The sequence below is a fragment of the Apus apus genome, chromosome 5 (assembly GCF_020740795.1).
Source record: "Apus apus isolate bApuApu2 chromosome 5, bApuApu2.pri.cur, whole genome shotgun sequence".
Taxonomy (NCBI): Eukaryota; Metazoa; Chordata; class Aves; order Apodiformes; family Apodidae; genus Apus; species Apus apus.
This window is the reverse complement of record NC_067286.1, coordinates 37,903,207-37,924,269: the sequence shown is the minus strand read 5'-3', so window position 1 is coordinate 37,924,269 and position 21,063 is coordinate 37,903,207. Positions and strand designations below refer to the sequence as shown.

General features: G+C 39.0%; 1 protein-coding gene across 6 annotated transcripts in view; it reads right to left on the bottom strand.

Annotated features, from left to right (window-relative positions):
- The window catches only part of NUBPL (NUBP iron-sulfur cluster assembly factor, mitochondrial), a 160,881-nt gene that overhangs the window by 92,577 nt on the left and 47,241 nt on the right, over positions 1 to 21,063 (bottom strand). For all 6 annotated transcript variants that reach the window (XR_007889794.1, XM_051622373.1, XM_051622372.1 and 3 more), the window contains one exon: positions 12,861 to 12,954. Coding sequence is in view for 5 of the 6 variants with exons in the window: in XM_051622373.1 (XP_051478333.1) it covers positions 12,861 to 12,954 (94 nt within the window). In the remaining variant the exon portion in view is untranslated. The remainder of the gene's footprint in view (positions 1 to 12,860; positions 12,955 to 21,063) is intronic.

Sequence of the window (21,063 nt, the reverse complement as noted above, 5' to 3'; positions counted from 1 at the left end):
TACACAATATTAGGCCCAAGTCCAAAAACTGAAGGACATATGTAATGTATCAAGAAAGGGCAATTTCCCTACTGTTTGCTAGAACTCTGGCATTCAAATAATTTGCTGTTTTTCCCAAGCCAACCTGCTTCCAATGGCATCACAAAGAATAACATGGAATCCTTTCAGTGACATTCCAGTCACCTTAGCTCCTTGTTTCACTAAATGTAGCGTTAAGGATTACAGCTCACAATGAAATGTAGGGCTAATTCCACAGAATTAATGCACCCTTCCTGAAAATACAGTTCACAAGGAATTTAGACTCAATGTCTTACAGTTTTCTGCATATTTGTAAAACAAAGCTTATTTCTGCTTTCTATTATTTGTGTCCTGTCTATACACTGATGTTAGTAATTTTAAACTTTGTTCTCTGAAGATGCTGGCTTAGCATTCCCTGGATCTTCAGACAGAAGATAATATGCAGTCAACAAAATTGAAGTCTACATTTTCTGGTCCATTATTTTTTTAAGAACCAAATATTTGGCATGGCATGAAGGACAGAAACTATGCACAATGAAAACACCCACTGGAACCACAAGCAGTGTATCTGAGAAATATTTTTGACTAACAAATTCTCATCCAAAGGGAAAAAAACTACAATGCCATGAAGACTCAATGACACATTGTAGAGCTTAGGCTGCCACAAACACCAACTCCCTATATGAAAAACTCTTGCTTCTGAAACACGAGTCAAAGTTACAACCATGGACAACTTGAATGGCTTCTTCCACAGAATCAAAGCCAACATGCTCAAGGAGCTGCTGAGGGAGTAATAGATGTGTCTTCTTTCCACTTTGAGCTGAATACATTCACAGCCAGCTTGTACTAACTTATACCAACACCCTTTAAAATAAGTATCTTTCCTCTTTCTTTGGTACAACCACTAGACCAGCAAACCCAACCTGAAATTCAGGAATTCAAATTATTAGTAGCATTGTTTCCTTCACTAGCAACTGAACATACCAAATGAGATTTTTCACAGTGCTTTCCTCTCTGAATAAGTTTGCATATGTTTAATTCAGAAATTGATTCAAACGATGCGCAATAGGGAACACAGCCCACACTTACTTTGCTATCTTGGCTTTACATGGTTAACAGGAATGTCAAACAATAAAGAGTTATTTTGCTCAATAATGTAATGCTATGACTAAATTCATGCACACAGCACGTCCCTTGAAGCAATATGTGCAATGTTTACACAAGCCTCGGTCTGAATGAGACAAACTAAGGCTGTCAAATTGAACCAAGAAGTTGCAGAAACTGTAACACTATCTCATTGCACATTAAAACATACTTCAAATTCTGCAAATGTTTGCAGTTGTGTGCAGAATAATTTCCGTGCCTTGAGCACACTAAGGAAACCTAAGTCAAGCACATTTAGGTTTAACAGACAGATCTACATATTCATGCATTCCACTCAATTCTGTAACATCACCGTATTTCAAGCTGACAAAAAGATGATGCATGTTACATTAGCAAAAATTATGCTGATTTAATTTTTAATCCTTAGCATGCATAATATATAGAGACAGTACCAACAGTAGCCTGTAATACTGATGTTTGCCTTTTTTTAATGCTAGGTCCTTAGTCCTCAGTAAAAGAAAGGTGTGCTGACAAAGCACATCAGCACTTGAACTTCTTGTGGACTGGTGCTCAGGTAATTACAAGCACTGGAACAGTCTACAATTTCTGTGTATAGAAAATATCACCCATATTCACTGCATCATTAAGGTTTTCATTAAATGCTCTGGGTCACAAGGCATAACACGGAATCTCTCCAAGGCTCAGCTATACTCAATTTGCAACCAAGTGAAAAACACACAGGTCTAAAAAGAAGCTGATAAACAGCACTTTAGAAGGTCTACATCAGGGTGAGAAGAAACCCTCTTACATATAATTTTTCCTTCCATCATCTTCAAAGACAGACTTCAGAATCAGGCTGTGTGCATCTCATCCAGACAGATTACTAAGGACCCCCTCCAAACACAACTATTAGACTATGTCTTACATCACCCAGATTCCTATCAACTTAGCAAATAATGTTACCCCAAAACCTGTGGAGTGAAATCAAAAAGACTGACTACTAGAGTTCTCAAGAGCATTTTTTCTAATAATAGCATCTGCTGACTGACAGGCACTGAGTGCTCCTACAAGGAACCACATTCAGGCCTCAGTGCAACTGTGAACGGCCTGGTCTGACCAGATGACTCAAAAACTTTTTGCAGCTTTTGCTACCTTTTCCACTGCATCTATGTCAAACTTCTAGGCAAGACTTTCAGGTTATAAAAAGCCTGGTGTATCTGAATTTTCTCCACAATGGATCTCTTCAGAGTTTCTCTCACTTTTGTTAAACTTCTTGTTACTTCATTGGTAAAATGTGCCTGCAATTACAAATAGAGTTTGGACTTGAAGATGTAAAACAACATCTTGCAAGAACAAAGACTTCTGTCTTTGCTAGAATTTCAGCTGGTGATGATTACAGATACATTAACATGAAAAAAAATTGTCCATCTCCTTGGATAAACCTTGTAAAGAAGTTCCTTTAGCTGTAGTGTGTGACATCCCATTAAAACTAGCAACTTAAAAAAATCACTAGTGTCATTTTCTCTTATGGGATGCTTACTTGAGACTCATACTACAGCTCAGAACTGTCCCAAAGGCTGGATCTTGGCTGTGTCGCACTTCCAGCCTGCTTGCTACCTTCTTCCTGGAGGAGTCTTTGAACAGCTGCTCGGTCAGTGTATGTTTCCAACATTCTTCTGCCCATGAACTAGAGGGTAATTAGAGACTGAACACTCTTGCCTTGCCCACATGAAAAGAGGACATAAATCCTAGAGCAAGCTTCTTCCTCCTGGCAAGAGGAACTGTCAGTGAAACCACTGAGCAGAGGAATATCACAAGCTGGATAAAGCTGTCACCCTGAAGTTAAACTGCCCTCATCTAACCAATGAGTAAGTATTATAACATCCATTTCACACTAGATCACTTGCAGAAAGACATGGAAGGACAGCTCTCTCAGTGTTAAAACATTTGGGTTTGGTCATGGCAAGCTGCAGACACGTCACACTAATGCAATTTATGATGCAGTATTTACTTAGAAAAGTGAAAATACTGAGATCATTTCTAACATCTGTGAACAAGCATTATTTGCAAAATACAGGCATAAAATAAAAAGCTACTCCCTCAGAGACACTCCACCACTTTTCCGTTTCCTTAGGTATCTGAATTAGCATTTTTCTGCTCTACCCCATTCCACCTTCTGCTTTCAAGGGCATTTGCCAATCATGTCCAGAATACAATGAGCATTGTACTATGCAAGAACAAAGTCCAAATAGTCTCTTTTGACAAGAGAATATGTTGGTTTTTTGTTTTTTTTTTTTTTTAATAAGAGGTTCTAATCTAAAGAAGAGAACTGGGTAAGAGAGTGATTCTACAACAGAAAAAAGACAACACTGAGACTACTTCAATCACCTCCAAAAACTATTTTTAACTTCTTTCCCCTTGAGGTAAGGGGCCGATTTAAACATTTATTTTTTTCATACGCAATAGCTAGAGAAGAGAACGCTGTATCCTTCTTCATATGGATTTCTCTCATCTTTTGCAAGTGTCAGCTGAACACTACGCTCGTTTATTCTTGCTGTTCAGAATAACTGGTCTAAAAAAAAACCAAAACAAGGCAGTTGCAGCTAATCTGGTACCTAACATAGACTTAGCCACTGTTGCCAGACCTCAGAGAACCTCAGTTTGCAAAGCCTGTATACTTCACAGCTTTTTCCCCCAATAACTGGAAAATATTTTTCAGAAATTATTAAATTTAAAGAATTTGCACTGAATATACTATCACTTAAGTTTGGACAGGCAATGTGTGTTAAATCAATCTCCATGAGCCAAGAGTTAAATTTAAATTTATATTGAAAGAGTTTGAGGCATTAATGTGTAAAGTCATACTGTATTTTGGTCTCTAAATTAAGTTTACAGAGTCTATTGAGTCTGACACTTCAGAATTAAGTACCAGGAGTGTCCAAAGCTAAGATAAACCTGATGGTAATTTGCATTTGTCAACTACATTTTTTTCTGACAACAGAAGCAAACTATTTCAGCATACAGATTGTATTTGGATGACACACAAATTCATGAAGCATTCCGTTTTTTTTTACCAGCCTTGCTAAAAAGAGAGGCTTGGCTGGACCTCAGGAACAAAAGGGAAGTTTACAACCTTTAGAAAAGGGGGTTGGCAACTTATGAGGAATATCAAGATGTAGTGAAGTTATGGAGAGGGAAAATTAGAAGGGCCCAGGCTCAAGCAGAACTCAACTTGGCCACTGTGGTTAAAGGTAACAGGAAGAGGTTTTCTCAGTACATCAATAGATAAAGGAAGACTAGGGGAAATGTAGGCCTGCTGATGAATGAAGTGGGCATCCTAGTGGTTGAAGACACAGAGAGGGGTGAGTTACTGAATGCCTTCTTTGCTTCAGCCTTCACTGCTAAAGCTGTCCCTCATGAATCCCTGGAGGCAAGGGGAAAGGTTTGGAAAGAGGAAGACCTTCCCTCAATAGAGAAGGACTGGGTTACAAGACCACTTGGCCAAACTGGACACCCATTAAGTCCATGGGCCCTGATGGGATGCACCTGCAAGTGCTGAGTGAGCTGGCAGATGTTATTGCTGGGCCACTCTCCATCATCTTTGAAAGGTCTTGGAGAACAGGAAAGGTGCCTGAGGACTGGAGGAAGGCCAAGATCACTCCAGTCTTCAAAAAGAGCAAGAAGGAGGACCCAGGGAACTACAGGCTGGTTAGTCTCACTTCTGTCCATGGGAGGGTGATAGAGCGACTCATTCTGGATATCATCTCTAAACAAGCTGAAGAACAGGAAGTTATTGGGAGGGGTCAACATCTGCTAGCCTTCTACGATGACGTACCTGGTTGGCTGATTGAGAGGAGAGCAGCAGATGTCATCTACCTTGACTTCAGCAAGGCTTTTGACACTGTCTCCCATAACATCCTCATTAGGAAACTAAGGGTGTGTGGGACAGATGAGTGAACAGTAAGGTGGATTGAGAGCTGCCCATATGACAGAACTCAGAGGGTTGTGATCAATGGAGCAGGATCAAGTTGGAGGCCTGTAACCAGTGGTGTCCCCAAGGGGTCAATACACAGTAGAGTCTTATTCAACATACCTGTCAATATCCTGGACAAGGGGACAGAGTGTACCCTCAGCAAGTTCACTGATGATACAAACTGGGAGGGGTGGCTGACACTCCAGAGGCCTGTGCTGCCATTCAGTGTGACCTGGACAGGCTGGAGAGCTGGACAGAGAGGAACCTAATGAAGTTCAACATGGGCAAGTGCAGGGTCCTGCACCTGGGGAGGAAGAACCCCAAACACCAATATAGGTTAGGAAAGAGGTTCTGAGGAGAAGGATGTGGGAGTCCTGGCAGATAGTAAACCATCCGTGAGCCAGCAATGTGCCCTTGCCACCAAGAAGACCAATGGAATCCTGTGGTGCATCAGGAAGAATGCGGCCAGTAGGTGGAGAGAGGTCATCACTCTCCTCTACTCTGCCCTAGTGAGGCCACATCTAGAATACTGTGTCCAGTTCTGGGCTTCCCAGTTCAAGAGACACAGGGAACTACTAGAGAGAGCCCAGCAGAGGGTGACAAAGATGACTGGGGGATTGCAGCATCTCCCTTATGAAGTAAGGCTGAGAGAGCTAGGACTCTTTAGCCTGGAGAAGAGAAGGCTGAGGGGAGACTTTATCAATGCCTACAAGTATCTAAAGGGTGGGTGCAGGGAGGATGGAGCCAGACTCTTTTCAATAGCTCCTAGTGACTGGACAAGGGACAACAGGAACAAGCTGGAACACATGAAGTGCCATTTAAATATGAGAAAAAGCTTCTTTATGGTGAGGGTGACAAAGCACTGGAACAGGCTGCCCAGGGTGGTTGTGGAGTCTCCTCCTCTGGAAATATTCAAGACTTGCCTGGATGAAGTCCTGAGTAATGTGCTCTAGGAGATCCTGCTTTAGTGGGGAAGTTGGACTAGATGATCTCTAGAGGTCCCTTCCAACTCTGACAACTCTGTGATTCTGTAATTCCATGAATTAAAAAAAAAACAAACACATTTTAAAATCCCACACTGGTTTGTTTTTCAATTTGTCCTAAACTTATGTGCCTTTCCTTTCTTGCAGTTATTTAAAATATCAAAATACAGCATGAAAGAAAGAGTAAATCTACATTAATAAAAATTATATTAAAAATATTTTTCATTCAAAAATAAATCCAGTAAAATTTGCTATTACCCAGATGGCTTCCATAAAATATCTTCAAAAATCTACTGTAGAAACTAATGAAGTACCTCCTCCATAAAAATTAGAAAGTAAGCTCAGAAATCGAAAAACACATTTTATATTGTTAAACTAATTGTGGTGGATGACCCCTTCTGAGGGGAACAGAAGGGCCCATTTGTCGACCAGACCCATCCCACAGGGATGTTAGGGATGTTAAAAGGAAACTCTCAGATCTGGTGCAGCCCTCTGACTACTATCCACTGCTGGTTTTTCAGGTTAGCAGTGACAAAATTGTTACACGGAGTCCAAGGGCAATGAAGAGAGACTTCAGGGCCCTGGGATGGCTGGTTAGGAGGTCTGCAGCACAAGTAGTATTTGCCTCCATCCCTGTTGCAAGAAAGGATGAAGAGATAAACGGGAAGAGTCTGCAGATCATTGCATGGCTACGTGACTGGTGCCATAGGGAGGGCTTTGGGTTTTTTTTAAATCAAGGGCCAACCAAAGGAGTGAGGTGGATGAAGCTTTCTAGAAGCAGTTGGGAGAAATCTCCCAGTCACTTGCTGTTGTTCTTGTAGGGGACTTTAACTTCCCAGACATCTGCTGGGAATACAACACAGCAGAGAGGGAACATTCCAAGAGGTTCCTGGAATGTGTGGAATGTAACCTCCTCGCAGAGCTGATAAGTGAGCCGACCACTCATGGACCTGCTTCTGGTGAACAGGGAAGATCTTGTAGGGGAAGTAAAAGTTGGAGGCCGTCTAGGGCACATGATCATGAGATGACTGAGTCTTTGATCCTTGGAGAAACAAGGAGAGGGATTAGTAAAACTGCCACCTTAAACTTCCGCAGGGCAAACTTTGACCTGCTCATAAGACTGTTTGACAAAGTCCCTTGGGAGGCTGCCTTGAAGGATAAAGGAGCCCAGGAAGGCTGGACATACTTCAAGAAAGAAGTTTAAAAGGCACAGGAGCAGGCTGTCCCCGTGTGCCAAAAAAACAGTAAGTGGAGTAGGAGACCAGCCTGGCTAAATAGGGACCTTAGGCTGGACCTTAGGAACAAAAGGAGAGTCCATGACCTTCGGAAGAGGGGACAGGTCACTCATGAAGTCTATAAAGATGAAGTGAACCTATGCAGGGTAAAAATCAGGAGAGCCAAAGCACAGCTAGAGCTCAAACTAGCTACAGCTGTTAGGGATAATAAAAAATGTTTCTGTAAGTTCATTAACAGGAAAAGGAGGATTAGGGAAAATCTCCATTCTTTGTTGGATGCAGAGGGAATCTTAGTAACAAAGGATGAGGAAAAGGCTGAGGTGCTCAACACCTACTTTGCCTCCATCTTTAGCAATGTAACTAGCTGTTCCATGGATACTCACCCACATGAGCTAGGAGACAGGGAGGGGATGCAGAACAAGGTCATCACAATCAAAGAGGAAGTGGTCAGAGACCTGCTACACCACTTAGTTGGTGGATATGGCTTACGGGAGAACTTTGTAGAATAGGGATGATGGTTGGGCTTGGTGATCCCAAGGGACTTTTCCAACCTAAATAGTTCTATGATTCTATGATTCTATGAAAAAAGGAAAGATCAGATGCCTTACAACTGTGATTTGCATCAAAGTAAGTGGCATTCAACAAGGGGCAAACAGACACTTAAACAAAGAGTGATGACAGAATAGAGATCCACCTCTAATCTTAAACTGTGCACTACATCCAACCTGTACTGTGCCACTGTGGATTTTTTGATAATTTCTCTTCAGAAAAGATAAGAGAACAGCAACATACCTACTCGGTCTGCATTTCAGTTAATTTAAAAAAACAGCTTTATATCACAAAACACAATTCTTTTTCATGCTAATTCATGCATCATTTTTAAAGTGTTTCCTTTTTAAAAATTTGATTTGAAATTATCTTCTCTTTTTAATGCTCATTTCTGAACAGACAGTCTTCTCACCATCTGGAACTTCCTGTTCTTGTACACTGTTGTATGTTGATGCAGGATCTGGTTGTCCTAAGTCCCACACTTTGGTATAAAACAGTTGTGTACAAGGCTACACCCTGGTCTGCGTGACAGTGACCTAAGTATGAGCAAAGAGTTTAGTTCACCAGTTTGATACATGACATTTCATTCAGAATTTTAAAAGACCGAGTGCCTTCAAGTTGACGGCATCCTTCTGCTCTTTCCTCTTTAATGTTGGTTTTATTCAGAGCTATCTATCAAAATGCTGACATCAAAAGAAAGTCTATTAATCACAATTGTTTTCAAAATTAATATTTCAGGTAACAAAAACTCCTTTGGTAAATATTTCAGCCTTATCTGTGAAAGACATTCAGGAGATAATTAATATCTACATATTGCTGAAAGATACAATCATTAGGAAAAATTACACCTTTTAGGCAATAAAAAGATGGTAGGAACTCTGTACTATGCTGATTTAAATCTAAAAGGTAACATAAGTCATTTCTGACTGGCAACAGCAATACTTTTGCTTTTACAGAACTTGAGAAAAACATGAAATAGCACTCATATTGCTTTCATTTTGCTTATCTTGACTAAATGTCTTTTCTGATTCTTAACAGCCTTTTTAGAGATTATTATCACAAGATTATAACACTATATGGTTTGCAAAAAAACCCAACAAAAACAACACAAAAATGTGTTACTTCCAAAAGGTGGGAAAACCCAAAACTACATATCTATCAGTCCCTCTCTTGTTGTCAGATGTTGCAATGCCACAGTTTTTCAACTGGCCCAAATCTGCAAACTGCAAACCTGCCCCGAAGAAAAAACCTTTACCCATGCTCTTTCTCACACTCACAGGAAAGTCTCTAAGTGGTCGGCAAAAATATGTGTGCAGGTTCAGAACATTTAGAGACAGAATAAAAATCTTCTACACTGTCTGTCCCTAGGAAGGCACAGGTAAATAATTAAGATGCCGTAATGCAAATACTGTATCTCACATATGCATGCATGCAAATCAAAGTACAGCTTTCATGCAAACCAGATAATGCACTTCTAAATTCACTTAACTAAGATATATACACCATCTTTGAGTAAAGAGAGAAATTATGCCACTAATACCATGACTGTCTAAGGCATCCTTAAAGGGTAAAGAAGTACAAGAAAACCAGAGAGGGAACAGAATGGCACATCACCAAGTACCTTCTGTAAAAAAATACAATACAACACACAGTTTAGAAACATGAATTGCAAACTAAGACAGTGCTTACAAAACCAGCAGAATTCTGTAGACTTCAAAGACATCATCAATATTTGTAACAGTATCTTCAGCACCTTTGAAAGGAACAAGGTTGAAGAAAATAAAGTGTGCTAAACAAGGCTATAGACTGTCAAATAGACAGAAACCAACTAACAAGAGTAAAAGAAGAAAGCACAGTTCAAGCTGTAATACACTAAAAGAAACCCTTCCAATCAGACTGAAAAATACCCACACTACACAACAGAGGCAATTCTTTAAAAATTCACTAAAATCCATTGAGCCAGTAAGAACACAGAGAATTCCAAATCTTAACATTCCTTGACTGCTGCATTCGTCCATCAAAAGCACAACACACTTATTTTTTTTAAATGCAAGAGTCAGCCTCAACATGCGCAACAAAACAAACTAATGGGAAAGAAGAATGTAAAGTGATGCTATTGCTCCTAATTTTATGCAGTTAGGATTAATGAAGTAATAAACTAAACTGAGCAACTGGTAAAAATATGAAGTCATTTCAGAATTCAAATCAAAATGCTGTCTTCAGTTAGGAATTTATAAAAAACATACTTGCACAAACAAAACAAACAAACAAAAAAGATGTCCAAAAGCCATAGCGAGGAGTTTAAAATGAGATATGAGTATATTAAACAAATCTAAGAAAATCTGTATTGCTTGTTGTTTTAAAGCTGTTTTCCATTTATTTTTTTAATCAACATCATGTCTACTTTGACTTGCCTCAAAACCTGATTCAACAGGTATGAGAACCACATGTTTCTGACAGTCATATTGAAAACTAATTTAAATACTGAATTAAAAATATTTTCACTTTGTTTCGCCCATAAAAGAATGAGAATATTGCTGTCTTTAGCAAGAAAACACAGGGGATTTTTTTCAAAATGTTTTGCTTTTATTAACATCTAGAACATTCTGAGAAGATGTAAGTATTGTGAAAAAACTAAATTAAGGTTTCCATTTACTGATGTGCTGATCAGTCAGAAAGAGCTTGCGACCCTGCACAAACTGACCTCAGCAAAACTTAGAAAAAATAAACAAGTAAAGTACTTTCCTCCATCGCATCTCTGTCCCAGATGACCCAGTGTACCAACACCACAACCTCTCACACTTCTGAAGACAGTGTAAAATTATGTGGGAAAAGGGTATAAAAAACTCTTGAAGATCAAGAGTCTAATGACCTATTCTATGTTAAATTCAGGGACTTAGGAGCACTGCAGTGAATAGAAATTATCTATACTCACCATATATTTAAAAAACATAATCCACAAAGACAAAGCCACACCTTTTTAATTTCATAATTTTTCTGCCCTTATGTACAAATTCTACCATATAAAAAACTTCTGTACCCCTATCATGCTTCATCTCATTGCCTAGAACCCTGGGAATAAAAAGCCCTCCTTTTACTAAAGTAGTAACTTTAGTAGCTTCACTACTCACACATGCAACCTACTAAGCAATGTATTTAAGAAAACAGGCATGAATCATGGTTTGTTTTACATCATATATTCCAGGATACAGATAAGTTATGGTTCTAGAAGCCTCCTCTTCTGCTTCTTATAGGAAAAATTGATTAAATCCTTCATCAAAACTTTGTTGTTGATTTCCTCCCTCCTAACACTCAATCACAGACAGCAGAGAGAACTTCCTATGGTTATTAACAACTTTGGAGCAATGCGTTATGCCTGAGTTAACATGCTCTCTAACATTTGAGTTTTATGCACCAAAAGATACAAGTTTTTCTAAAGTTGACAACATGGAAGATTATGAGATACCATCACACAGCCTTACACCTATTTGTCTACATAACTATTTGTCAAAAGTTTTGTCCTGTAGATACATGGGTAACTGTTTATCTCGTACAATTGCAGCTGAGACACAACTATGTTAAGGAGAAGATACAAGGTGCCTGATTATTAAAAGCCTATTTTCATTCCTGTAGACTTGGCTGTGTTCTAACAGTGGTGATGGTTTTGCTGTGAAACCAGAGCATATGTCCCAAAATCCATTAGCTTCAGTGCTTCTATATGTGGGCATGTATATAACACAAATCAGTCTTTCTTTCTATACCTGTAGCTAACTCTTTTATCCTGCCCTATCCTATGAATTTTAAGAGATATAAAATTCCTTACTTGTTAAAGTTAACAGGCAGACCTAGTAACAGCTCTACAAGCAAGTGACATAGCCCTGCAAATTTAGTATTTAGTGGCTTCAGTGCATTATTGCCACCAAAGTGCAGAGAGAATGGAGTGTCAGAGGGAACCAGGGCCTGTCTGAACACATGAGCCAGACTGCACTAAGAAAAGTATGAGAGCAGTACAAGACTACCATTTCGATTTGGTATCAGCATATTTCTCTGATATCACCAAGAAGTGGAGCCAGCAGTCCCATTGATTACTTAATAACGAGAATAATAACATTTCTGGTTGGAAAAGGTCTCTGGAGGTCACCTATTGGCAACAGTAGATAGTGTCTGATAGAGCTTTATCTAGTACAATCTGGGCAACTGCCAAGGCTGGAGATCCCATGGACTCTCTGGGTGACACATTCCAGCTCTGCACTACCCTCCTGGTGAACAACCACAGCAATTATAAAATTATCCCTGGAACCATAAAGACTGTTTTGTCTCTTTTACCACTGAATTCCTAACACTGATCACATCGGCTATTGACAGCTCCATCTGTTGAAGTATGTCAGACAGGTAAAAAACCATTACAGTCTATCAGATCTTGTGATGTGCTCAGCACCCTTTCAGAAGCAGCACTTCTAACTCCTGCTGAAACCAATGAGATTAGAGGGCAGCCTGCATGTCTCAAGATTGATTTGTAAAAGTTTCAATTCCCTGTAAAATCATGAGAGGAAAAAGAATGCATCAGTGTACTACAGCGCTGCATAGTCTGAGTAAATGCTGTGCAGTAGTAGCATTGTCAGCTTCTAACTAAAAAGCAATCAAGAAGATAGACCATTTTACTGTATTAGCTTTATCATGCTGAATGTACAGACCAGTATTTTCTACTACTAACCTTACCCATTTCTGGCACGACTGCCTTTCCTTCCAGAGTACCATTATACTTGACTTGTCAATCTCTTCAAAACTTCGCTTAGAAGAAAGTAACACAATCATAATGCTAACATGTTAAATATAATTGATGGTGTTTTTCACTACCACACAACTGACAAAACAACTTCTTAGTGTGTTAGAAAAACAATTATAATAATTTTTTATGGCATTTTAAAATCAGATTTTTCTAAAACTACCAGACTTAACAAACTTCAAATCTCTGAAAGGGTCAAGCAATACACATACCTGCAATCGGAATATTCTGCGAGACTGACAGCTGTACATCTCCAGTCCCAGGTGGCATGTCAATTACTAAATAGTCCAGTTGGCCCCAGTCAACCTAGAAGGCAACCATAAAAATGTGTGTTGCAGGTCTGAAGTGTTTCTATTTAAGGCACTTCGTGTTTTATTGCAGTCCTTGTTTTCTAGAATGTAAAATAAGTGAACCAAGGACACATCAAAAGAATGATACAGAGATGCCCTTTTAGTCACACTTGCACTACAGGATCAAGACTACGTTTTTCAACAAGATGCAACATTTGCTGATGATTCAAAACTATGAGCACAACTTTATCATTAGCATTAAAAGCATTATCCATATTGGATTATTTTCCACCAAAAAAGCAGCAACAACTAAAATTAAGTTTTTTACTTTGCCTCTACTTAATCACAGGTGAGAAGCAAATATTAGGTAAAATTCAGGCTACAACTCTGGTTTTGTGCATCTAATATGGCAGGGGAGTTGTTTCCATTAACTTAAAACCAGTTTTGCTTGCTTCTAATCACTTGTTTGAAACTATACATAAAACTTCAGTAATTTTCTTCTCATTTGTTCTTGCAAAGTTAGAGCTATCAGTAATGAATTTTCTCCTAGAAAAAAGAGATATAAGGAGAAGAAAAAAACAAACCAAAAAACCCAAACCAAACCCCCAAAAAAAACCCCACACCAACAGATTTGTTAAACAAAAATCACCAGGTATAATTATACAAACTTACAATGTACATAAGACATCACACACACACAAAAAAGTTTACTGTTTGCTAGGCAAATGAAAGTAGCCATTAAAGACAGTAAGCTCAAATACGAGAATGCTGTGATTACTTATGTTCTTCACCAACACAATTTCCAGGAAAGCCAAGTAACTCTCTGGAGCACTTTGTACTGCGGCAAATGTTCTCTTCATGAGGACAGAAACGGTCCTAGGCCTCCTCTCTACTAATGCAAAGCTGTGCTGGTTTGGTTTGGTGGGTTTATGGGTAGAGGGGGAAGGGCTCCAGGGGTGGATCCAATAAGAAGCTGAAAAAAGGTCCTCCAGCTCCAAAATCAGCTGGCCAAGGAGCTGCTAGAGAGAGACAATGGATGTACCTCTGGGACTAACATACAAAAGAACTGATGTCAGACCTGAACAAAGAGCAAGTCCAGGAGAAAGTGCTGTGCTAGAGAGTTGAAAAGCATTGCCGGGGTGAAGATCCCAAGGTTGATGAGGAAGAAGGGGGAAGAAGGTATCAGAGTAGAAGTTCCCCTGCAGCTCATGGTGAGATGGCAGGCTGTCCCCCTGCATTCATGGAGGAATGTGGTGGAACATTCCCTGAAGGCACCAGGAGGGGCAAATGTGGATTTGCATCCCATGGACTTGGAACTGCAGCCATGGAGGACCCCACGCCAGGGGAAGTGACTGTTTCTGAAGCAGCCCGTGACTCTGTGGGAAGCCCAGGCTGGAGCAGCTCCAGACCTCATGGGAAAGACTCACAAGGGAGAGGTTCGTGGAGGACTTTCTTCCATGGGAGGGGCCTTGTGGGGAAGCAGGGAAGGACTGTAAGGAATCCTGCTCCTGAGGAGGAAGGAACGGCAAGAACCATCAGCCTGTGAACTGACTGTAAACCCATCCCCTGTCCCCCTGTGCTGCTGGGGGAAAGGAGGGAGAGAAACCGGGAACAAAGGGATTTGGGCCTGGGAAGAAGGGAGGGGTGGGGGTAACATGTGTAAGCACTGCTCTTTGTGTTGTCTGTGTCCTGTGTGTGTTTGATTAGTGATAAATTAAATTATTACTTTTTCCAAGTTGAGCCTGTTTTGTCCGTGACCTTAAGCAGTGAGTGAACCCTCCTTGCCTTTTGTATTGACCCATGTGGGGGTGAGTGAACGGCCAGGTGGCTGGTTCTTTGTTGTCATGTTAGGCCTAAACCATGACATTTAATGGCAACCCAAACGAGAGCGAGGGCTGGGGGAAAGAACAGATATATAAACTTATATACAAATATATACAAAACCATCTTGATGATCTTAGAAATAGGTGGATGAGAGTCCCTTGCAGCAAGGCCACTTTAGGAGACTGGTCCACAGCTCCTCACAGCACCTAATGGAGATGGATTCTGGAGAGCATGTGGCAAACTGAAGAATTGCCAAGCACTAACCCAACAGAGCACTTCAGTAAGAAATGGATTTTTTCAAGGCAGACTGATGAAAATGCAAGATTTCAGAGCACTTTAAGGGAGAACGGAGGTGGGGAAAGTTGGTTGAAAATTCTAACTTCAGACATCTAAATTAGGGACTCTCAGGCACACCTCCCTTTCCTCATTTTCTATACAAAGGCTGCAGGAGCACTGAAGGGTGCCTAAGACAGTCTAGCTAAACAGGAAATGCTACTTATGTCAACCACAGCAAACACTGCACTTTTTCACATGTAATATTGAAATGTATTATCTACAATTCCTATATTAATATCTATATTTTGTCAGCAAAGGCATACACCTATCAGATTTCTAAAAGTTATTAGCATTCATAATTATACCAAGACCATACAACCCCAAAGACAAATTACAGGTGTGTGCAAAAATGTATGTACTGAAACTTAAGCATTGGGTAGAGAAGTCAGTTTGTCTTAAAAAAAAATTAAAAATCAGTTCTTTATTTCTCTTAACTAATCTTGCTTAGTCATAAAGCAAGGTAAAAGCCTGTACTGATGAATGGCTCCTTTTCCAGTGAAAACTACTTTGCTCTCTTGAAGGCATGAACTTTAAATCTCTATGTGTCTTAATTAAAAACTAACCATTATAAAAGGTGACAAATTTAAATTATATAGATGTTAAGAAATTTAACATGAATGAAGTCAAATTCCTTAAAGATTTGTAGCTGAACACACATATAACCCCTAATAGTAAAGCCCATACCTCTCAATATGCAAAACAAAATCATAAAAATCAAAACCATTTTGAAAGGCTAAGGTATAGAGGGTTTTATTTTTTTTAAAGGACTAACTCAAAATACCTCCCTCCCAGGTCTTCGTAAAGGCTTATCCTGGCATCTTTTCTTATGTCCAGATTTACAAGTCCAGTAATCGTATTTTCCTTCAATAAATACTTCTACAGAAACTATGACGAAACCTTTCTCCTTTCTCTTTTACAGCAAGCTGCAGTCCTGAAACAAACGTATGAATGGCAGAGCACTACTGTCATTCTGATACAGTTTTCCAACCACCCAAAAACAGTTCTTGAAAAATCCTGGATATTGGGTAGTTTTCAGCCCTTTTCTCCATGAGCTCAACTAGAAGTCCTCTTAAGTACAGCACTGCCCCATGGCATAGTACAAGACAATCCAAACCACACCCTTATCAGAGGTAATTGTAATAAAAACAAGCTGTCTGGTTTTGCATATACTTGCTAGCCCTGACTTCAACCTACACCCTATAATGGAACAAGGTGACTTTCTGGGCCTGTCTTATACCTTTTCTTATCACTTTTACCAGAGGTTCTGCTTCTCAGAGACTACTACTTTACTTCCTCAAGGACTACTACTTTACTTCCTCAAGGACTAGTCTCCTTCATCAAGCTCCATGTGATCCACCTACCTAGCAAGCATTACAGTTCCCCAAAGAAAACACCTAGATGTTTTCTATTTCTGTTACTATGTGGAATACTAATGGAGAAGACTTCAAAGGCCCATGCACAAACCCTTTCCTAGGTGTTCAGTTTTGTGGGGAAGCACAAAGCAGCTACTGCTCTTTTAAGCAGAGGTAGCTGCCTTGGTAAAAACATCTGCATGTAGAACCTCTAAAGTAAAACAACACTTTTTATCAATAGTTTTACACTTCAAAACCACACAAAATGATCACTGCTGAAAAAGTTACTTTCAAAATTTAACACACTTAGTACAATGAGAGAAGGGGTAGAGATATCACAGGCATCAGAGCTTTCTTACTTCTTTCCTTAGTAAGTGATGCCATACTAGCATAAAAGACCTTCAACATGAACTTTCGAGATTGTCCTATGAGTGATGACTTTAATAAGAGTTATAAACCTCTGAAACAGAAGTTAAGAGTGGAAATTTAAACACACAGTAAAACTCATGGTAAATCTCCTTGCTAGGCCACACGAAAAATACTCTGTTAACACACAGCACAAATAGATTATAACACTTAATTTATGGCACTGAAACCATCTCTTTCACATATTTTCTTCAAATTCATGGATTGAAAGAAGAAATTAGCTGTCTTTATTAAATTAATTGTGCTCCATTGTAATACTTATAAATCTGAGCACAGAAAAACAAAGCTACACCATCCCAGTAGCAGTGGAGAGGATGTGCTGCTGCTGTGCAGAATAGGATGGAAGACAGGCTTTTGCTATACCAGGTCAGAAAAGGCAACAAAGAAGATGTGTAGGTAAGTATTGAATATATATGAGAACTACCCTCCACACAGCTCTCTGTGTCATTCCACTGCTGTAGCACTGAACTGGTGGAAGTAAGATGGCAAACTAGATTGGAAAACCATTCCTCATTAAACCTAACTTTGGCTTTTATTTTGGGTGAGGTTGAACACTTATCCTCAAAAGTTTATTCTCTTCATTTGTAACTCAGAGTTAGAATGGAGAGGCACACACAATGACATAGCTATAATTGCTGAAAAGAACTGAGCTAGTGTTTTTGCCTAGTAGTGGACAGTGTCCTCTAGATATATGGACTTGGTCAGACTTGAGTTAGGGAACTCTGCACTTCAACCCATTTCTCTCTAGACTTCCTCTTATTTTCTTCTACTCTGCAAGAAGTAAATTATAAACATTGTGGAGTTCAATTGTTCCTCCATTAACCCCCCTCAAGCAGTATTGACAGTCTTTATTAAACAAGTTACTGAATGTAATTTGGAAGGTATAATGATTTTTTCTGGAAGCGTACCCATTACTTAATGGGAGAAGAAATTCCAGGCCTGTTACTAAATCTTAGCAGAGGAGTGGCTTTCTGAAATCTACTATTGCCATCCATACAACATTATTAAAATGGGATGTATAATCAGGCTGTAATATAAAACATTAATTTGAATGCAAATCCTGTTATATGCCACAATTTACCAAATTAGGACCACTAGCCCTCATGTTCTCAGTCAGTTCTGAAAAGTATCTGTATGCAAATGCAAGTGCATACAAGTAAATGAGCTCAGATTTACAGCATGTTACAGTAAATGAGTTTCCTTTGCAAGCAGTAAGTGGACAGTGGCCTTCCCTGTAGCATCTGAAATCTGTCAACATCTTTGCATGTACAGAAGTGTTAATACCTTTTCCCCTCTAATATATACAGTGTGTAAAACATTTCAAACCATAGAAGAGTAATTGCATTTTTCTTAAGTATAGTATTAATCTTTTTATTAAAAAGGTTTAACTTGACATTTATTGTCAGGCAATATAATTCAGTTCCATGTGCTTCTGTGTATTTTCCCTTGCACAGAAACACAAAAAATGCTTGTCTGTAAATTACATTAATAAATCACTCTGTTTTGTGACAATTCATAATCAAAATATCAGATATGCATTTTGAGTAAGGGTTCCAAATAGCAAGTTAAACCCAGGGTAAAGCATAGAAATATAGAAGGCATTTCTGCTGAGGAATGAAGCCTAAGCATCCTCTGTGCATGAGGCAGAAATGACAGCATATCAGCTCAAAAGAAGGATTGCTATTTGTGGTTTTGAAGTAATGTTGGTGTTTGGTAAATAACAAAAGATACTATTTATTTGTTCTTAATAAGAGGAATACATGCAGAGTTTCAATCAAGCAGCACTGCAGGTGCAAATCTGGGAGCAACCAGCCAGGCTCTAAACACCAGTATCAGAAAAGTACTAAGAGCTACATTGCAGGCAGCTTAAGAGCTATCCCTGCCTCATCCCTCCTCCTCCTTGGTTGTGTATATATAGATGAGTTAATACAGGCAAAGAGCTGAACAAAATAAAGGTAAGACATTCTGTTATTATATGTGTATATATATACATATATGTATGTAATTGTACACATATATTTACATCTGTTAGTGCAAGAAAAAACAAATATTTTTAAATATTTCCTTGAAAAAATACTTTAAGATTCTTCTTAAACATACACAGACATAGGGAACAAATAAGTAGCTTCATGATGTAAGAAAACAGACAATTCAGAAATAGTATAATGAAGCATGACATTTTAATAGGGTTTTTTTTATGCTTGCAAATACTTAATAAAGAAAGAAGAGATTCCCCAGCCACAGAAGATAAGATGTTTAGTCCCTACAGAAACTTACTGTTAGTGAAGTAACTACCTATACCATAGCAGGATATTCCACAGTGCCTAATATAACTTGACACTTTCTGAACAAAGACGACTGCCCCTTTGACTTGTCCTCTGAGGTTTAACCAATCACAAAGACTTGCACTCTAACATCATGAAAAACAAATGCACTGCAATGGTAAAAATTCTCTCTGAAGTATTTCTGAGCAGCTTATTCTGCCAAGTTTAGAGAGAAATTGAGATGGAGTGTAAGTACAGTTTGCTCAAAAAATTTCCATAAAGAGAAGGAAAACCTCCTATTCTTTCTCCACAGAGACTGAGTAACCTTTAGAAGTAAGTGTCTAGAAAGAAAGTCAGAGTCCTGTTCAGTTCAACCACCATGAGAGAAACTGGCCTTCTCCTCCACGATGGCTTTCAGCAATGTTAAGAACTGAAGGGAAATGCAGTAGCATGAAATTTCTGTCACCTTCATCTATATAACCTACAACACTAAAAAACTCCCAGAAGATGGTGATAGGGAAGTCATTCTGTCCAGGGCATTCCAGGAGATAGGGAAGGCACTCAGCACCAGGCTCCTGCTAAGACTTCATTAACGCCAGTCAACACTGAGTCAGCCTGAAGTGAGGATGGCACACAGCTGCGGGGCAGCATGGCATGTCTGCAATAGTCTGTGCCCAGTCTCTGGGGATGTCTGAAAACGAATCGCTCTGTGCATAACTGATAGAGACTGTATTAGCACCACTGCGTATAAAAGGCTCTTTCACAAAGTTCAAGTTTTTACTACAAAGAGCCTTCGTGAGCTGAAATTCCCATTTCTCAGAGACTCAAAGCACTTGTTCTCTAAGACATTTTGAGAAGGAAACTTTTAATATGCAGTCAGTCTTGAGATGAATCATTGATCTGCTGCTCTCTACCCTTTTCCCACAAACAGTCTCCACTACGTAATTTCTACTAACTTTTCTTCAGAAATGCACCATCTTTTTTTCCTGTTCTACGATATGTAACTGTCTGTAGTTCAGCTGCTGAAAAATGATGACTGAAAAAGAAACAGAGAACCAGGCAGGTTTCTGTTCTTATGCTTTTTAGCAATAAAATTATGCACAAAAGTAAAGTTCCAAAAATGTAAATGAATCAAAAGACAGTGGGCTAGCATCACACTACCTAATTAAACTAATCACCAGATTGATGCAGCTATGCTAGGCACATCATCTAAACTGTAAATTCTCTTTGAGCTCTCTCTGAAAATGCACAAAGGCATCAGCATTGTTTAGCTATCAAACACAATGGCAACACCACATTTTTAAGGCAGTATTATCAGAAACATAATTAAATTAATACAATTTTTATATGCTGATTCAGATGTTCCTTGCAATAATAATAGAAGGAAATACTACAACTGTTGGCTACAAATATCAAAAGGGAGACACTTATTAAACCCACCCCTCAACACGTATTTTAGTCACTATTTCTGTAATGATGGTTAAAGGTAATATACAGTTTAAAAGTGAGTACTTATGCTATGCAACAAAAAGCAATGTCCCTAATTCTCTTCACAAGTAATTTAACTTCCTTTAACTTCAGTTCATATTCTGGCACAGTAAGAAAATAAATAAAATTCTTTATTGGGGTACCAACAGACTAATACAGACACCAATTCATGTCCATCATTGAGACACTGATTTTAAATTCTTGCATTAAGCTAAAAATAACTACATTGGAAAAAGACAGAAAATTCTTAAGTACAAGGTATAATGCTTTTTTGCACCAAAGACAGAACTTCTACCCAGGTCAGCCTAAGGCCTTCAGAAAAATGATTACAGAAGAAAATAACATGATAGATGTTCTTCAGGTCATTTAAGATGCTGCTGAAGAAAGCTTTCTAATCTTACCATGAACTGTGCAATATAAAAACTAGAGTAGAAT